The 15,000-nt window shown below is 34.7% G+C and overlaps 1 protein-coding gene across 1 annotated transcript in view; it reads left to right on the forward strand.

The window, feature by feature from the left end:
• LOC144978279 (uncharacterized) overlaps positions 1 to 15,000 on the forward strand; it is a 32,487-nt gene that overhangs the window by 8,383 nt on the left and 9,104 nt on the right. The window contains exons 3-10 of the mRNA XM_078924126.1: positions 1,379 to 1,544; positions 2,279 to 2,384; positions 2,594 to 2,776; positions 3,514 to 3,769; positions 10,522 to 10,701; positions 12,312 to 12,419; positions 12,966 to 13,073; positions 13,827 to 13,994. Coding sequence (XP_078780252.1) covers positions 1,379 to 1,544; positions 2,279 to 2,384; positions 2,594 to 2,776; positions 3,514 to 3,769; positions 10,522 to 10,701; positions 12,312 to 12,419; positions 12,966 to 13,073; positions 13,827 to 13,994 — 1,275 coding nt within the window. The remainder of the gene's footprint in view (positions 1 to 1,378; positions 1,545 to 2,278; positions 2,385 to 2,593; positions 2,777 to 3,513; positions 3,770 to 10,521; positions 10,702 to 12,311; positions 12,420 to 12,965; positions 13,074 to 13,826; positions 13,995 to 15,000) is intronic.

Here is a 15,000-nt window from a genome sequence, read left to right on the forward strand (position 1 = left end):
ACGCCGTTTATGTGTTGATGCCAACTATTTTGTACAGTAATCAGATAAGTAAAATGCTAAAAAACAAAACAAAAAAAAACAAAACAAGAACAAACTTGACTATGAACAAACCCATGAATGCATGTCAAGGTTAAAGATATATGTTTGTACATCACAAATACATGAGTACATTTAGGTTGTTATACTATCTTTACCACGTGTACCATTATTGTAATCTTTCAATCAATTTAATATTAAGGGCATTCAAGGGATTTTATCCTATTTCGCCTTATACCATATGTTATGTTATGTTATTCATTTGTAATATCAATGTGCGGCACTCGCATTCGGACGTGGGTTAAGTCCCGCTAAGGCGTGCCGAGTTTGTACCCTTGAGTCGCTGGGAAAGGATATTTACTCTCCAGACCTTACTGTTGTGTAAAATGAATACTTGGCCAGTATTATTGTAGTTTATTTTTGAAACAATACCAAGCATTTTGTCTCTTACGACATGTCAAGTTTCTCTGTTGGATGGAGACCCCTTTCAAAGCGCTTTTAGTATCTTCAAAAGTAATAAATAAAAATGATTATAACAGCTTCAAAAAAATAAATACCAGATACAACATTTGTCGGGCTCAAAAGTGTTCTTCATCAACAACAAAAACAAGAACAAAAACCCAATAAAAACATAAATGCATTACTTAAAACAAGATAGACGACAAAAACAAGTGTTCGCTTGGTTTATAAGGTCGTGCGAAATGGAGCGGAATATTAAATTAGGCATAAAATTTGGTGCGTAAATCAATATTTCAGTGTCTGGTTGATATTTTGCTCTTTTTCGATGATGTATTTATTTTTGTTCATTACCATTTACAGTCTACAGCCTCTAGCTGCTTACCATCTATGTTAGCGTCTTCAGATGTTACGTGAAGTATTATTATTATACTTGTTTTGTTTTGTGTTGAATGAAGAAGGGTGTCGAGCTCGAATATTATGAGTTAAAAAAAATAATTGCTGTATTCATTTTTGTGCAAAACCTTTATCCTAAACTTTTCCTATCCTTGTGTTATAAAGATCTGAAAAGTGTGAAGTATGCAGTTCCAGACAAAGCAAGAAAGAAAATTAAATCCAAATAATCAGTCTTTCTCGACTGGGGATCTGTCGAAATCGGCCTGACAATTGGGTAGCCTCTATGGTGGAATGGTAGCAGTAATCAACCTGTAATCAGGTCTGAGGTTCAATCCCCACTAGAGTAAAACTGATTTTTTGGAATGTTTTTTTTTCTTGTATTTTTCGTTCTTGTTCTGACGCTGTTTCCCCACACCCTTTTAAAAGATCTTAATCTTTAACCAGTGCCTGCTCCCTAATATCTCAAATTGATCCTCTCCTTGTATTGCAGTGTTTCAAAATATTTGCAAACCCACTGAAATCGTTTTCTTGTTGGATCATTCCGAGAATGCAAGGAAAGCATCGACGCTCGATGGCCAAACCAATTTCCATCTACTAAAAGATGCTTGGGTGCGCTATATGCAGGATCTTCAGCGACGGGCTGATCATTTGTTCAGGTTTGTGAATTGCTCTCGTCATCATCGTCATTATTATCCCATTTGCGACCAACCGTCTTAACCAGTTATCCGCCGTACTCTGGAAAGTAACATTAAAAAAAAAAAATTGACCAGAAAACTCGTCCTTCAAACATCAATCGATTTAAATGACCTTCATCTTAACAGAAACTCTCAAACCTGGGACTTTATTAAATACCTAGCGAGGTCTCAGGTTTGAGAGTTTTTGCCAATATTAGGGTCATTTAAAGTGATTTTTATTTGAAGGACGAGTTTTCTGGCCAAACGTTTAAATACGTGTTTTTCCATACTACTGGTTTAAATGGTGTTATGTCAAGGTGATTTAGATGATAAAATTGATTTACAGTGAAAGATCTGAAATTTGGGTGTTTTCAAAGTTCTTCACGTTATTGTTTTGCTGAAGAAAGCTCTGCATCCGAAACGTCCATTGCTTGTCCTGTTTAAATTAGAAGCTTTTCCATTTTTACCAGTTTGTAACTGTTACAATTTCCAACATTCCACATTTATTACAGCTTCTCATAAAAAGCAAAAAAAAAAATTGAAATAGACTTAATCCACCATCATCATGATCATCACCATCACACTAAAATCGCCATTGCAAATACCGCATCATCTACCACTAACACCCTTATCACCCAATGAGTACCCTATTCCTCCTTCTGTCTCACTCTCACCGCCTCCTTCCCCCCCCCCCCCCCCCCCTGTTCCCCATCTAGAATCTGGGCCTGGGCATACAGCAGTAGAGCGATCCCTAAAGAATTGGTCACAAGGAGCAGCAGCCCAAGTCAAAGCATCAATGCACTCATAGGGTCTTTGGACAGCGTGAGTCATCTGAAGTCTCTGATAGTATTTTAATTATGACAAGCCGAATCAAGTGTTCGAAAATACTCACATTCACAACAAGTTTAATATGTATTGTGTGCTTTGTTTTAGAAGTCTGAAAAGGTGGGGATGTAATATCAATTTATCAATAAGTTATCGGAATGACAAAATAACAATTTCACCTTACCATCTCAAAACTTCCAAAACAGGGTGGTTCCTGGACGTACATGGGACTAAATCAACTCCGTAACCAGCGACCCAGTCTGCCCAACAATGTGGTCATCATCATCTCGGCTCAGGGTTCTATGAACTCTGCAAGAAGGAACCTTGCTCAGACCGCTTATAATACTTTAGTTGCTAATGGATGGAACACCTATGTCATTGGAGTAAAGGTAATTATGTATATGGTTTATCTACTGCTTGACTGAAACTGCAATATTCACATTGTCCATATTTCTAACTTGCAACAATGCCTTCTTCCAACATGTTCACATTGACTTATGCATATGATTAACCTGCACCAGTGTCTTGCCAATTTTTTAACTTATCCATATTCCTAAGTTGCGCCAGCGCCTGCTACCAAAATTTTCACTTAGACTTGTCCATATTTCTAACTTGCACCACTGCCTGATACCAAAATGTATATTTAGACTTGTCTATATTCCAAACTTGCACCAATACCTGCTACCAAATTGTTCACTTTTATATTTTCAAAAGGTAATAATGTGGAAACTTGCATTTAAAACAAATAGAGGGATTATTTCTCTCAGCACTTTCAAGATTTTCGTCTGCGTCTACGATGTCACTCAAGTTGTGACGAATGCTCTTTTTGAAGCCTGTATAGATTTTTAAAGAGGAAATGATATGACTGGTTATCTTTCAAATTGCCATCGTCAAAGTAACATAAACCAGCTGGGAATTCATAAATCTGTGAACCTGGCGAAATCTGGTACCTTATGATTTTATCTAGACTTATCATTTTCGAAAGAAAATACAAAAGAAACCCAAGATCTAGATTTCTTATAGTGCCTTTTAAATTTAAGCATATATGTGACCCCACCATAGCATCAGTTTGACGAGATAGTTCACATATTATATTACACAAAATTCTCACCTGTATATTTTTCAGAGCAGCCCTTACATCGACAACCAAGAGCTGACAATCGTGAATGGTAACAGGAATCCCGTGATTGTGGATGATGGCAGGCCCTCTAACAAGAAGAGTTACAATCGGTTGTACAATGCCCTCAGCGCCATCACCAACACCATCCTATGTCCCAGAACTCTAATTACCCAACCACCTACTCATCCCCCTGTTACATTTCCCCCTGTCACTCGTCCACCTGTTACCCGACCCCCTATCACCAGACCTCCCAGAACTGGAAGTAAGTTTTTTTCTATCTTATAAATTGAAATCCTAACACCTAATGCCATAATAGAACTCAATAGCCAAAAGAACAATAAACCTTGAAACTTGAAACTTGAGCTTTTATATAGCATAAAATCTATAAAATGTACTCACTAAAAGGTCTTAGGAAGGGTCATTTTATCCATTAGGCTCTACTACAATTTCATTCGACAGAGAAGAGACTGTTACCGACCAAGTACTCATATTCCACATGACTGGAGTTAGAGACTGTGATTAAAGATCTCTCCCAGGGACTCATCTTTGTTCCGCCCGCAACTGGACTCTGATCAGGGACTTAACGGTTCTGGGTGCGGGGGGGGGGGGGGGGGGTATTCTACAAGACCACAAAGCCTTTAAACTTGTAGGTTTATACATGCACTGATAATAAGTGGCTACCCTTTATTTTATGCTAGTCACCAGCACAGTACTTTCCCCTCAAGTGTATGTGATTCTGCTACCCATCTACAACTGGGTTGATGGTTTCTAACACCATCTGGATTCATAATCGATACGTTGGCTCGTGATTGGAGTGCTGCACCACTTGATTCATGGAGCTATTCAATTAAGGTCTATAACCTCCGACGACAGATAACTTACATTTCTTATGGTCAACCGTCTCAACACGATTCTAGGTCCGTCCCGACCAACGTAAATTTAACCAAATGACAGCAGTATCCCAGCCAGAAAGACGCTTATTTATAAATTTAGCCAGAAATCCCGTCATTCAAATATCGATCGATTTAACCCTCTCCTTACCAACTAAAGGAAAATCGTAACATTCGTTACGAAACAAACACCATTTTTCATATTCAGAGTTATTTTGTACATCATACAATTTGAAGAATATTGTTATAGTTATAAATACTAAACAAAATGTATATCTAGCGTATTCCCTTTGATTTAGAATTTTTCAATTCTATATTATGTTGAGTGATAATGATATTTTGAGGAAAATCCGGAAAATGGTCAGTAAGGAGTTAAATGTCGCTCATCTTGGCAATAACTCATCCCTCCTCTGTCTTTTACGTCCTGCAATCCTAAGAATCTGCCTATACATAATAATAATAATGATGATGATGATAATAATAATAATAATAATAATAATAATAATAATAATAATAATAATAATATAATCTTTATTGTCCAAATAAAAGACAATTCATGTGAGGTAAACAATGCTCAAACAGTTTGGTTCATGGTATGAACATCAACACATTTACAAATACAAACACAGACATACACAAACAAGCATGCAAGGACATTATTTCTACACATGTATACACTCATTATATCCTGTTACTAGAATAGTTATACCGCCTTATTCATTATTAGTCCTCCGAAGGACTTGTTCCATACAAACTTCCAAAGAGTTTGGAACCTGAAGAGTAGAACGTCACGATTTCCATGGCCTGCTATAGAAACTTTGTTGAAGCTTAATGGAAAAACTCACTCTGCTCAATAGTTTGTTTTTTGTTTGTTTGTTGCTTTAGGTCTCTTCCAACACAATTGAGGTTATATGAGAGACCGCTGAAACAAAAAAAACAAGCAATCTAACAAAAATAGTACAAATGTAAATCAAAATCATAACCTAAAGATATCATAAGCTAAATTATAAATAACCAAGAACAAACAGGCAGAAGATTTACAGAAGAAAAAAAAAAAAAAATCCCCTGTCAAAAAATACAATTACAAACCAAAGAAGCAGGATAGGCTAGTAAAGGGAAGAAGAAACGACATCACTATCGGATCGTACACCCATGCGAACATCATAGGTATATGATTCAAGGGTGATGCTCCCATCCAACCACCCGCTCTGCTCAATAGATATCTTTATTTTTATTAAGTTTTTAAGACGAGACTTAAAATTCAATGTTAAGCATCAGGATTAACTAGACATCGTTTTGAGACGTCACGTTTTTCACTCTGATCAAATTCTAAATTAGCGTTAAGGCAAATAAAGACAAAATAACGGTATGTTTTTAGTTTAAAGAAACATGAATAATGGAGTAAATAAATGTATAAACAAATTCATTTAAAAGTAAATTAAAAAAAACAAATAAATAGATACTTTTGGGGTTTGCAGCAAGTTTTTAAAAAGTGAGTTTTATATAGCGCGATATCCATCAAATGTACTTAACGAGCTTTACAAGGGCTCCCGAGCCAACATAATTTATTAACATGTAGGTCGAGACATGGCGCCTGTAACGCGTTTTTTTCCGTAGCTTAATGTTAAGCATCAGGATTAACTGAACATCATACTGTTTTAAGACGGTGTCTCTTTTTTCAGCCTGATAAAATTCTAAATTAGCGTTATGGCAAATAAAGCCAGTCATATGATGAGAGAATGTGGACACTCAACTTTGCGCCGCTCCTAGAGTGGGAATCGAATTAGGGATTGACATGTCACAAACCAAGTGTCATGCATGAAACCACAAAGCCATAATATGAGGTTAAATTAATTTTAGGACCAAAACATCTAGACAGACCTACGGTGTTTTAAAAAATTAATCTGAGGTAGCTGAAGGTCGCGTTAGAAAAGCCAACGTCTTTATTTAAATTTATGTTCTGATGGAGGAAATATCCCCTACTTTTATTTTTAACCTATGTCCTTTTTTGTTGTGACATTACACGTCCACAAACGTAATTCTTACGGTGTTCATAAATGGTTTAACGATTCACGAAACTGGAACTGTTTTGCCTTCGTATTGACATTGCCAATGCAGAGAAAAGTATGTATTAGACTCTCATGTTTGTCGCACCACCTCAAATCGGGATACGCTAGACAGCGAAAAATGAATTTTGAGATAAAATGATGAGAAGTAATATACAAATTTAGTATTTTACATGAACCTTACGAAACTATGTTCATTCTTCTCACTAACGGTTAATCGAATTCTCATAATTTTGAATATATTATTATTCAATTTTCTGCATCTAATTCACCTCGACATAATTGATGGTATGCGTTTATTTTAAAAAATTCACAACATGCGGCACGCCTGCCGGATATAACGTACCAACACACAACCTTAACGTTTATAGTCTGATCAATAATAATATTTAGTGAGAATTAGTCATAAATAGGCTGGCTAAAACCAAAAATAAAGAGCTAAGTTAAGTCAATTTCGCTCCTTGTATAATGTTTTGAGATGAAAAGTCATATTTGCAACCCTCGACGTCAATCTGGTGTTTATACAACAGACCACATGGAATCAACTTTTCATTTCATGCAGAACAAGTGATCAGTTGGAATCTTTCTATACAACACTTTAATTATACAATCATACATTTATCCACGTAAACAGGTACGAAATCATAATGCGATCAACATCACCTGTAGCTCAACAACCATGATTTGTAAACGACACTATACAATTACCTGTATATAACATCAACGCCACTTGGAAAACCAAATGTTCATAACGTCCTTATCTGTATAATCATCTTTGTGAATTCGTAGGTCATTCCGCAATGGACAAGTTCACGTTCTTCTCTTGTCAAAACTTTTTCACCCACGCTTGATTTTGTTATATCGGACATCCTAATAACAATAACTCTTATTAGCGTATTATCTTCAGCTATCGCTCACGCCACTCTATGGAAAATCCAACTTAAGTTCTTCTATAACTCATTCTCCCTTCCTTTCTTCATGTATAACCTCACATCTTTTCTCTTTTTTTTTCCAAACTGCTCTTCTTCTCTTCTTCTTTTCCTTTTCTTCTTCTTCTCCTCTTCTATCTTCTCTTCTTCTTTCTCATTCTTCTTCTTCTTTTCTTCTCCTCTCTCTCCTCTTCCTTCTTCTTCTTCTTCTTCTTCTCTCTTCTTCTTCTCTCTTCTTTGACTCTCTCTTCTTTCTTCTTCCTTCTTCTTCTTTCTTCTTCTTCTTCTTCTCTTCTCTCTTTTTCTTCTTCCTTCTTCTTCTTCTCTTCTTCTTCTTCTTCTTCTTCTTCTTCTTCTTTCTTCTTCTTCTTTTCTTCTTCTTCTTCTCTCTCTTCTTCTCTTCTCTCTTCTTCTCCTTCTTCTTCTTCTTCTTCTTCTTCTTCTTCTTCTTCTTCTTCTTCTTCTTCTTCTTCTTTCTTCTCTTCTTCTTCTTCTTCTTTTCTTCTTCTTCTTCTTCTTCTTCTTCTTCTTCTTTTCTTCTTCTTCTTCTTCCTTCCTCTCTTCCTCTCCTCCTTCCGTTGCCTTTGTTGTGATCATCTTCTTCATTTTAAATGAATTTACATTGGCATAATCATTTCTTCATTTTCTGACAAAAGCTCATTAATGTAAAAACAAACAAACAAAACAAAACAACAAAGAAGTCCCCCCAAAAACCTTCATTACATTATACATATTATACCCATTACCTCTAAATGGCTAGGCTAGTACAAGTATTCAGTGACACAGATAGGAGGAAAACCTACTTGACAACGACATACAGTATGTCATGTGTCACCTTGATCTTATATAATTCTTTTGTATTCTAAACGACGCCAAAATAACCATCTAACATGTCACTTATTATTATATCTTAAAACAAAGTAAAAGGTAAAAACTGTCTCTTCTTGACATAACTCGTTTTCTTATTTGTTACCCACCATCTCAAATAAGTAGATACTATAGTTGGATGAAGTGGATGCTGCAATGTGAATTTAAAGATAAAGTGATAAAAATATTTTTAATGGGCCATCGCACTTTATGAAATTATATTTTTTCTTCGACGGGCACATATTAGCAGATCTGATAACCGAAAGCATTTATGGGCTCGATTCAATTGTAATGGACACTATTTTGTATTGGTTTGAGGATAGGTGCACTTATTTGCAGGCAGTGGCGTGGCGTGCTTACAGTATAAGGTGGTGCCAGAATCAGAAGAAAATGACTTAAAACATGCTATATTTGTAAATACAAAAGAAAGAAAAAAATATACAGGAAAAGACTTACTCAAAGAAGTAAGAGGCGATATTTACCATTTCTTAGTTTTATGTTATTTTTCAATGCTATAATCCATTTTTAAAAGATGGATGTGGTGCCAGGCACCAAATCAACCAATATAGCCACGCCCCTGTTTGCAGGCCTGATTCCCCAATTCCTTATGGGTTCATTGTTGCAATGGAAATCTTTAAAATGACGCAAAATATTGTCCATTGCAACAATGTTAAGATAGGCCATAAATGGTTTCGGTTCGGATGTCAGACCTGCATATATTTACACGTCGTTTTGAAGGTATTTTCATTACAACGATGCGGCCACAACAATTTGGGTTCTATGACCTGCAAAACAACACGTAGATATCCTTCAATAAAACTAAATTAAACCAACTCTCATATTTTTCACTAGATTTCAATTTAATTTGAATCACTTCTACAAAACACCGTTTTATCTCTCTTCTTACCGGTCATTTTCAGAAATTTTCATGAAACTTCACATCAGCCCAACAATAAAAATAAAGATTTTTCTGACTCTAACAGAAAAGCCTAGCACCAAGTAAATTCTATACATAATAGTGTCCAACAAAACGGTCTCTACATTACGTTTTCATAAGTAAAACAAATATTTATATTTTATTAAAAATGTTAGATGTATAAAAGACATCTGAATGACAACGAATGTGACGATTTACCTGAGGTTGGTAAGGAGGGCGATAGGGTTACATTTTGAGAATACGAAAGTAATATATAGCGGAGCAGGCACTAACAATGATCTAGAAAAATGTGTATGAAACAGTACCAGAAAAAGGTAGAGAGAAAAATACAAGAAATGGTATGGGTTTTTTTTCTTATATTTTTATCTCTGCTTCATACACATTATTTCGGATCTTTTAGTTATTTTACGCCTATCTGCCTACATAAAATCTTTAAAATTCGTATTATTTAGAGGGAAAAAATATAAGTCCTCAAGACGTTTTTTTAAGAGTTCCGCATCTAACTGGTTAAAGACGAGTTGGGGATCATTTTAAGCTACTAGCGATGTTTGAAGTAAACAATTCTGACCAAATCAAAAGCGACGTTTTATTATTCCAAGGCAGCATAAGTATGTCAAAGATATAATGTAAATGTTGGTGCTTGAAACTCGAAGAAATTGTCAAATTGAATGGAAGATGATATGGACGTTTCGAATTTCCCCCTTTGTCAACAAAACACGATGAATGAAACACTAAAGGCGAATGGGAGATGCCTTTCTCTCACAGTTGAGTGTTGCTCTTGGCTACTTAACCCCCCCCCCCCCCTCGCGCGCCTGTAAAACTCTTTGAGCACGTTTAGTGGATATTTTAAATGGTCAAAACTGTATGAAATGGATGGGCTTTGGAAAATGAATGTCACTCACTGCATCAAAAAGGTATTATATCGAGATATTATACAAGAGACAAAAAAATGCTGTTAAAACTAATATTATCAGCAAACATTTCATTTTGTTTGTTTTGATCAAATTGAGAAATTACACCAAATTGACTAGTCTCATTTTTATGAGTTTTAGTTCATTCAGTTTACATTTACCTTTTTTGAGGCAGTTCGCGATGGCTGAAATGTAAACCATTTTAAAAGCTTTTAATTTGTTTCAACAAAAGACTTTATATTGGAAAGAATTATATAAATAATATAATTCATTATATATATATATATTATACACATATGTATATGTCTGTGTTTGTTTCTGTGTGTCTGTGTGTGTATATCAACTGCATCGAATTGAATGGTTTCAAATTCCATCAGAAAATCCACATAAATCATCTTTTCTCTCTTTATCTAGTCTGTACTGATTGTCGTGTAGAAGGTGGGTACGGCTTCGACAGGCATGCCTCGTACTGTGATCTTTTCTATCAATGCCTACCAAAAGGCGGATATGTGGTTAAACAATGCGCACAATCACTCATTTGGGATGGCGGAGTTGGTACGTGTGTCAGGACTAAAGACTTCGTTTGCCCCGTGGGTAAGTATTGGATAATAAAATCTGAGATAAAAGTAAAGTTTCATTTACCCCTTCTTCTTGGTCTGTGTCCGAGTATCAGTAACACAATGTACAGTAATCCGAGGTACATTGCAAAATAACATCCAAACTACATGTCATGGCACAAGACCGAAAGACTAAAGCTTTGCAGGTCTGATAAGTAAATACATAAGTAAGTGGTACAACCAGAGAGAAATACGTCTTTAAAATATAGTCACCTGAGGTACACTGCAAAAGACATCCAACCTTTACGTCATGGTACAAAACCGAAAGACCAGAGGTTTTGTAGTCGCTGTCTCGGATAAGTAAGTACCTATGTAAGTGGTAAGCCAAGGGAAATGCGTCATGAAACACTGTGTAAGTCACCTGAGGTACACTGCAAAAGACATCCAACCTTTACGTCATGGTACAAGACATAAAGTCTAGATCTGAGCTGGTCCCTGGCTCGGATATGCTAGTACCTAAGTAAGCGGAATGCCATGGAGGATATAAGTCGTGAGACAATGCCTAATACCTCTCGGTTTAGATGGCAAATTTGGAGTGTGAGTGAGACCTGTAAAATTTCTTTTCCCCGTGTGTAAGTATCAAAGAATATAATCGATTTTTCTTAAGATTTCACTGGGCTTAGAAAAATTGTGGAGAGGGCACTTGTATCAATAATGATGAGGAATATAGGATATGGAGGAGTGCTAGATAAAAACAGCCAAAGCTGGATGGTTCAGTGGCTTGTGCGACTGATCGCTCTTCTCTCTCTCTCTCTCTCTCTCTCTCTCTCTCTCTCTCTCTCTCTCTCTCTCTCTCTCTCGGACAGGCGGGTGTGTGCGGTGAGAGATTTGGCTCTGACAACGCGATATTTTTATTCTTTGTTTTCATCTGGCAGTTCTCATTACCCTCTATTACTAATCATGTTTGGTTTACCCGGACTTCTTGGTCTCTCTCCAAATATCAGTAAATATATCAAATATTACTGTAAAGTCACTTAGAGCAACTAGAGACATGCACCTTTTACGCCACGGGACACTATTGAATGATTAGAGCTCAGCTAAGTATCGGAGAATAGAATCTTTCGTAAAAGTAACTTTTTGTTGACTCGAACTTTTGTCCGAATAAGCGCCATCAGTTTTCTAAAATTTTTATGCATAAGGTTTGTTTGTGATATTTGTCGGGTAATTGATGTTGAGAATTGTTCTTAGTTATTTCCTGTGCAATATGTCGATTATTCTTTTTTTCTCTCCTGCCATTGGCATTTCTCATGTATTGTGTATACCACAGTCGTATGATAGGGTAGATTTCCCGAGGGCTCGATCACAGTGAAAAAATAAAAATTATAGTAGATACTGACAAACTAAGAAACAATTTTGGGTTTCCTGCTCTGAAAAAAACTAACCCAAGGTTATATGGGGTCATTATATCAATGTCATTAAATTTTCCCCATACCTTGGGTACACCGCAAAGGGACTGTCTCATAAAAAATGCCATGAAAGAGGGATAAGTCGTGGATAGTTTTCAGTGTTTCATAACCACCGATACCACAACAAGTTGTTGTTTACCCTATAATATTTTCATTCAAAAACTTCTGTTTTTTTTTCCAGGCCCTTGCAACCCGCAATTGATTGGAACGACTTACCCAAGCGGTGTTTGCTGCAACATGTTTTTTAGGTGTAATGGAACGAATTTGGAATATAAACAGTGTCCTAAAGGTAATCCGGTCTCTGACACTTCCTTCCCTCATTCCTGCAGTTACATCTTCCCTGTGATGCATCATCATCATCATCATCATCATCATCATCATCATCATCATCATCATCATCATCATCATCATAATCATCATACTGTTCTTCTTCTTCTTCTTCCATTATTGTTATTATTATTATTATTATTATTATTATTATTTATTATTATTATTATTATTATATTATTATTATTATTATCATTATTATTATTTTATTATTATTATTATATTATTATTATTATTATTATTATTATTATTATGTTATTATTATTATTATTATGGTTATTATTATATTATTATTATTATTATTATTATTATTATTTTTATTATTATTATTATTATTATTATTATTATTATTATTATTATTATTATTATATTATTATTATTATTATTATTATTATTATTATATTATTATTATTATTATTATGGTTATTATTATTATTATTATTTATTATTATTATTGTTATTATTATTATTATTACCATCATATATTAGTCTTAAGCATTGGTTGCAGGCCAAATCTTCGACGACAACTCCAGACAATGCATCCGTTCGAGCAACCCTATTGGAGATTGTGCAGCAAAGAACGCCTATTACTGCAATGACAGAATGTGGAATGAACGTAAGTTTTAACATTGATATTACGGTCATCTACAAATTTAATTATTTCAAAAAGACTGGAGATATTATTTTAATTATTGAATTTTTTGTCCCATCGAATTCAACCGTTATTGTCAATGATTGCAATGAGTTGTCAGTCGGCTTTATTTTTAGATACTCTAACAATAGAATCGCACTTCCCACTGTTACGAAAACTTTGCTTATTTAGGACTATAAAAGCTCTACAGAGCCATGAAGCTCATAAAGCTGAGTTCATACAGTTTCTAAAGCGTTAAATAAACAGATAGTTGCATTTGTTTATCACCCTAAAGAAGGCAGTGTACACGTATGCCGTTGAAATACAATCAATATACGTATCACCGATTGCTTGAAAACTGTGTACATATTATTAATGTAATTATTCAATCCAATTCAATCCAATGTTTTCAGATGCACGAGACATTCCTGTCCATTATAAAATGTTTTTTACACATCCAAATTGTGTAACATTAAGACCGCGTAAACTATTAATAAAACAGTGAAAGTATCTCTGTAATGGATTCTGTGAATAAGCTGTTGATCACTGTGTTTAGCAATTTGTTCCATTCATCAATGGTTCGATGAATGAAGCTGAACTTGTATGCATCAGTGTTTGCCTCTCTCGCAAGAACAATTCTCTGAATTTGGAGTACGCTATGGAAACGCTGTGTTACAAAAAAAGAGCATATTTAAGGAAAAAAAGTCTATATTGATATTTTTAAATGATCTATTTCAGCCATCGACTGTGGTGCCTTCAAATCCGATCCTTTGGGCAGCCCTTGTCGTTACCTTCATGGGGGCACCCTAATGAACACAGCCCTGGGAACAATGTGGGATCAGAACAGCTGTCAACTTGTGGCCAGTGACGCTTGCCTCGACCAAGAGTTCAGTGTCAGGGGTTTGGGTAAATATAATATATTATTACTATGGTGACGTCAACAACAGGTGGTGTCTTTAAAATCTTCAAAGACCGGTGTTTAACCTCAATACGTGCCAACTCTTTAATTTTCAGAACCTTATATATTTTGAACTCTCTCCATGTTTGTTCAAGAACTTCTAGGGATGTCAACGTATTTAAGAACTGTGTTGATAACGAGTAAGGTCACCCTAAGTTTGAGTTCGAGGAGTAATTTATGTTTATTTTATGATTATTATCCTGTACTTAAAAACCTGATAATAAAACTCAAATAAAATCAAATAATAAAACGTTATTAATCCCATAGTGGTCTATTCCAAGGGAAGACTGGAATAACCCAGGCGTCAGCCGCAATGCAGCGCCGCAAATTGACATAGAGCGAGGTTACTTGCTCAAAGCCACACAGCACAGCGGCGGGTGATCGAACTCTGTACATTTCGGGTACGAAGCTAAGACCGTACTTCTGAGCCACGCTGCCCCGTATATCATATGTATGCAACATTTATCACTGTGACAGGACACCAAAAACCACACTATTGGCCTAATTTAGCTATTATTAGGTAATGTATTGTTTTATTGATTGCTGAATCGGATAATCGTGTTATTAATGCGTTGTTAATATGTTGTTTATATACTCGTATTGTATTAAGAACAATATTATAATATGTAATATATAATCTTTTATATTAACAAAAACTAAAAAAAAATATTAATCACTTTTTTGTCATTTATAATAACCCTATAAAATACAGCTAAAGACATGTCTATAATAATAATAAATAATAATAATAATAATAATATAATAATAATAATAATAATAATAATAATAATATAATAATAATAATAATAATAATATAATAATAATATAATAATAATAATAATAATAATTAATAATAATAATAATAATAATAATAATAAATAATAATAAATAATAATAATAATAAAATAATAATAATAATAATAATAAATAATAATAAATATAATAATAATAATG

Source organism: Berghia stephanieae, chromosome 8, assembly GCF_034508935.2.
Source record: "Berghia stephanieae isolate SIO BIC M18660-M18661 chromosome 8, UCSD_Bste_1.3, whole genome shotgun sequence".
Taxonomy (NCBI): domain Eukaryota; kingdom Metazoa; phylum Mollusca; class Gastropoda; order Nudibranchia; family Aeolidiidae; genus Berghia; species Berghia stephanieae.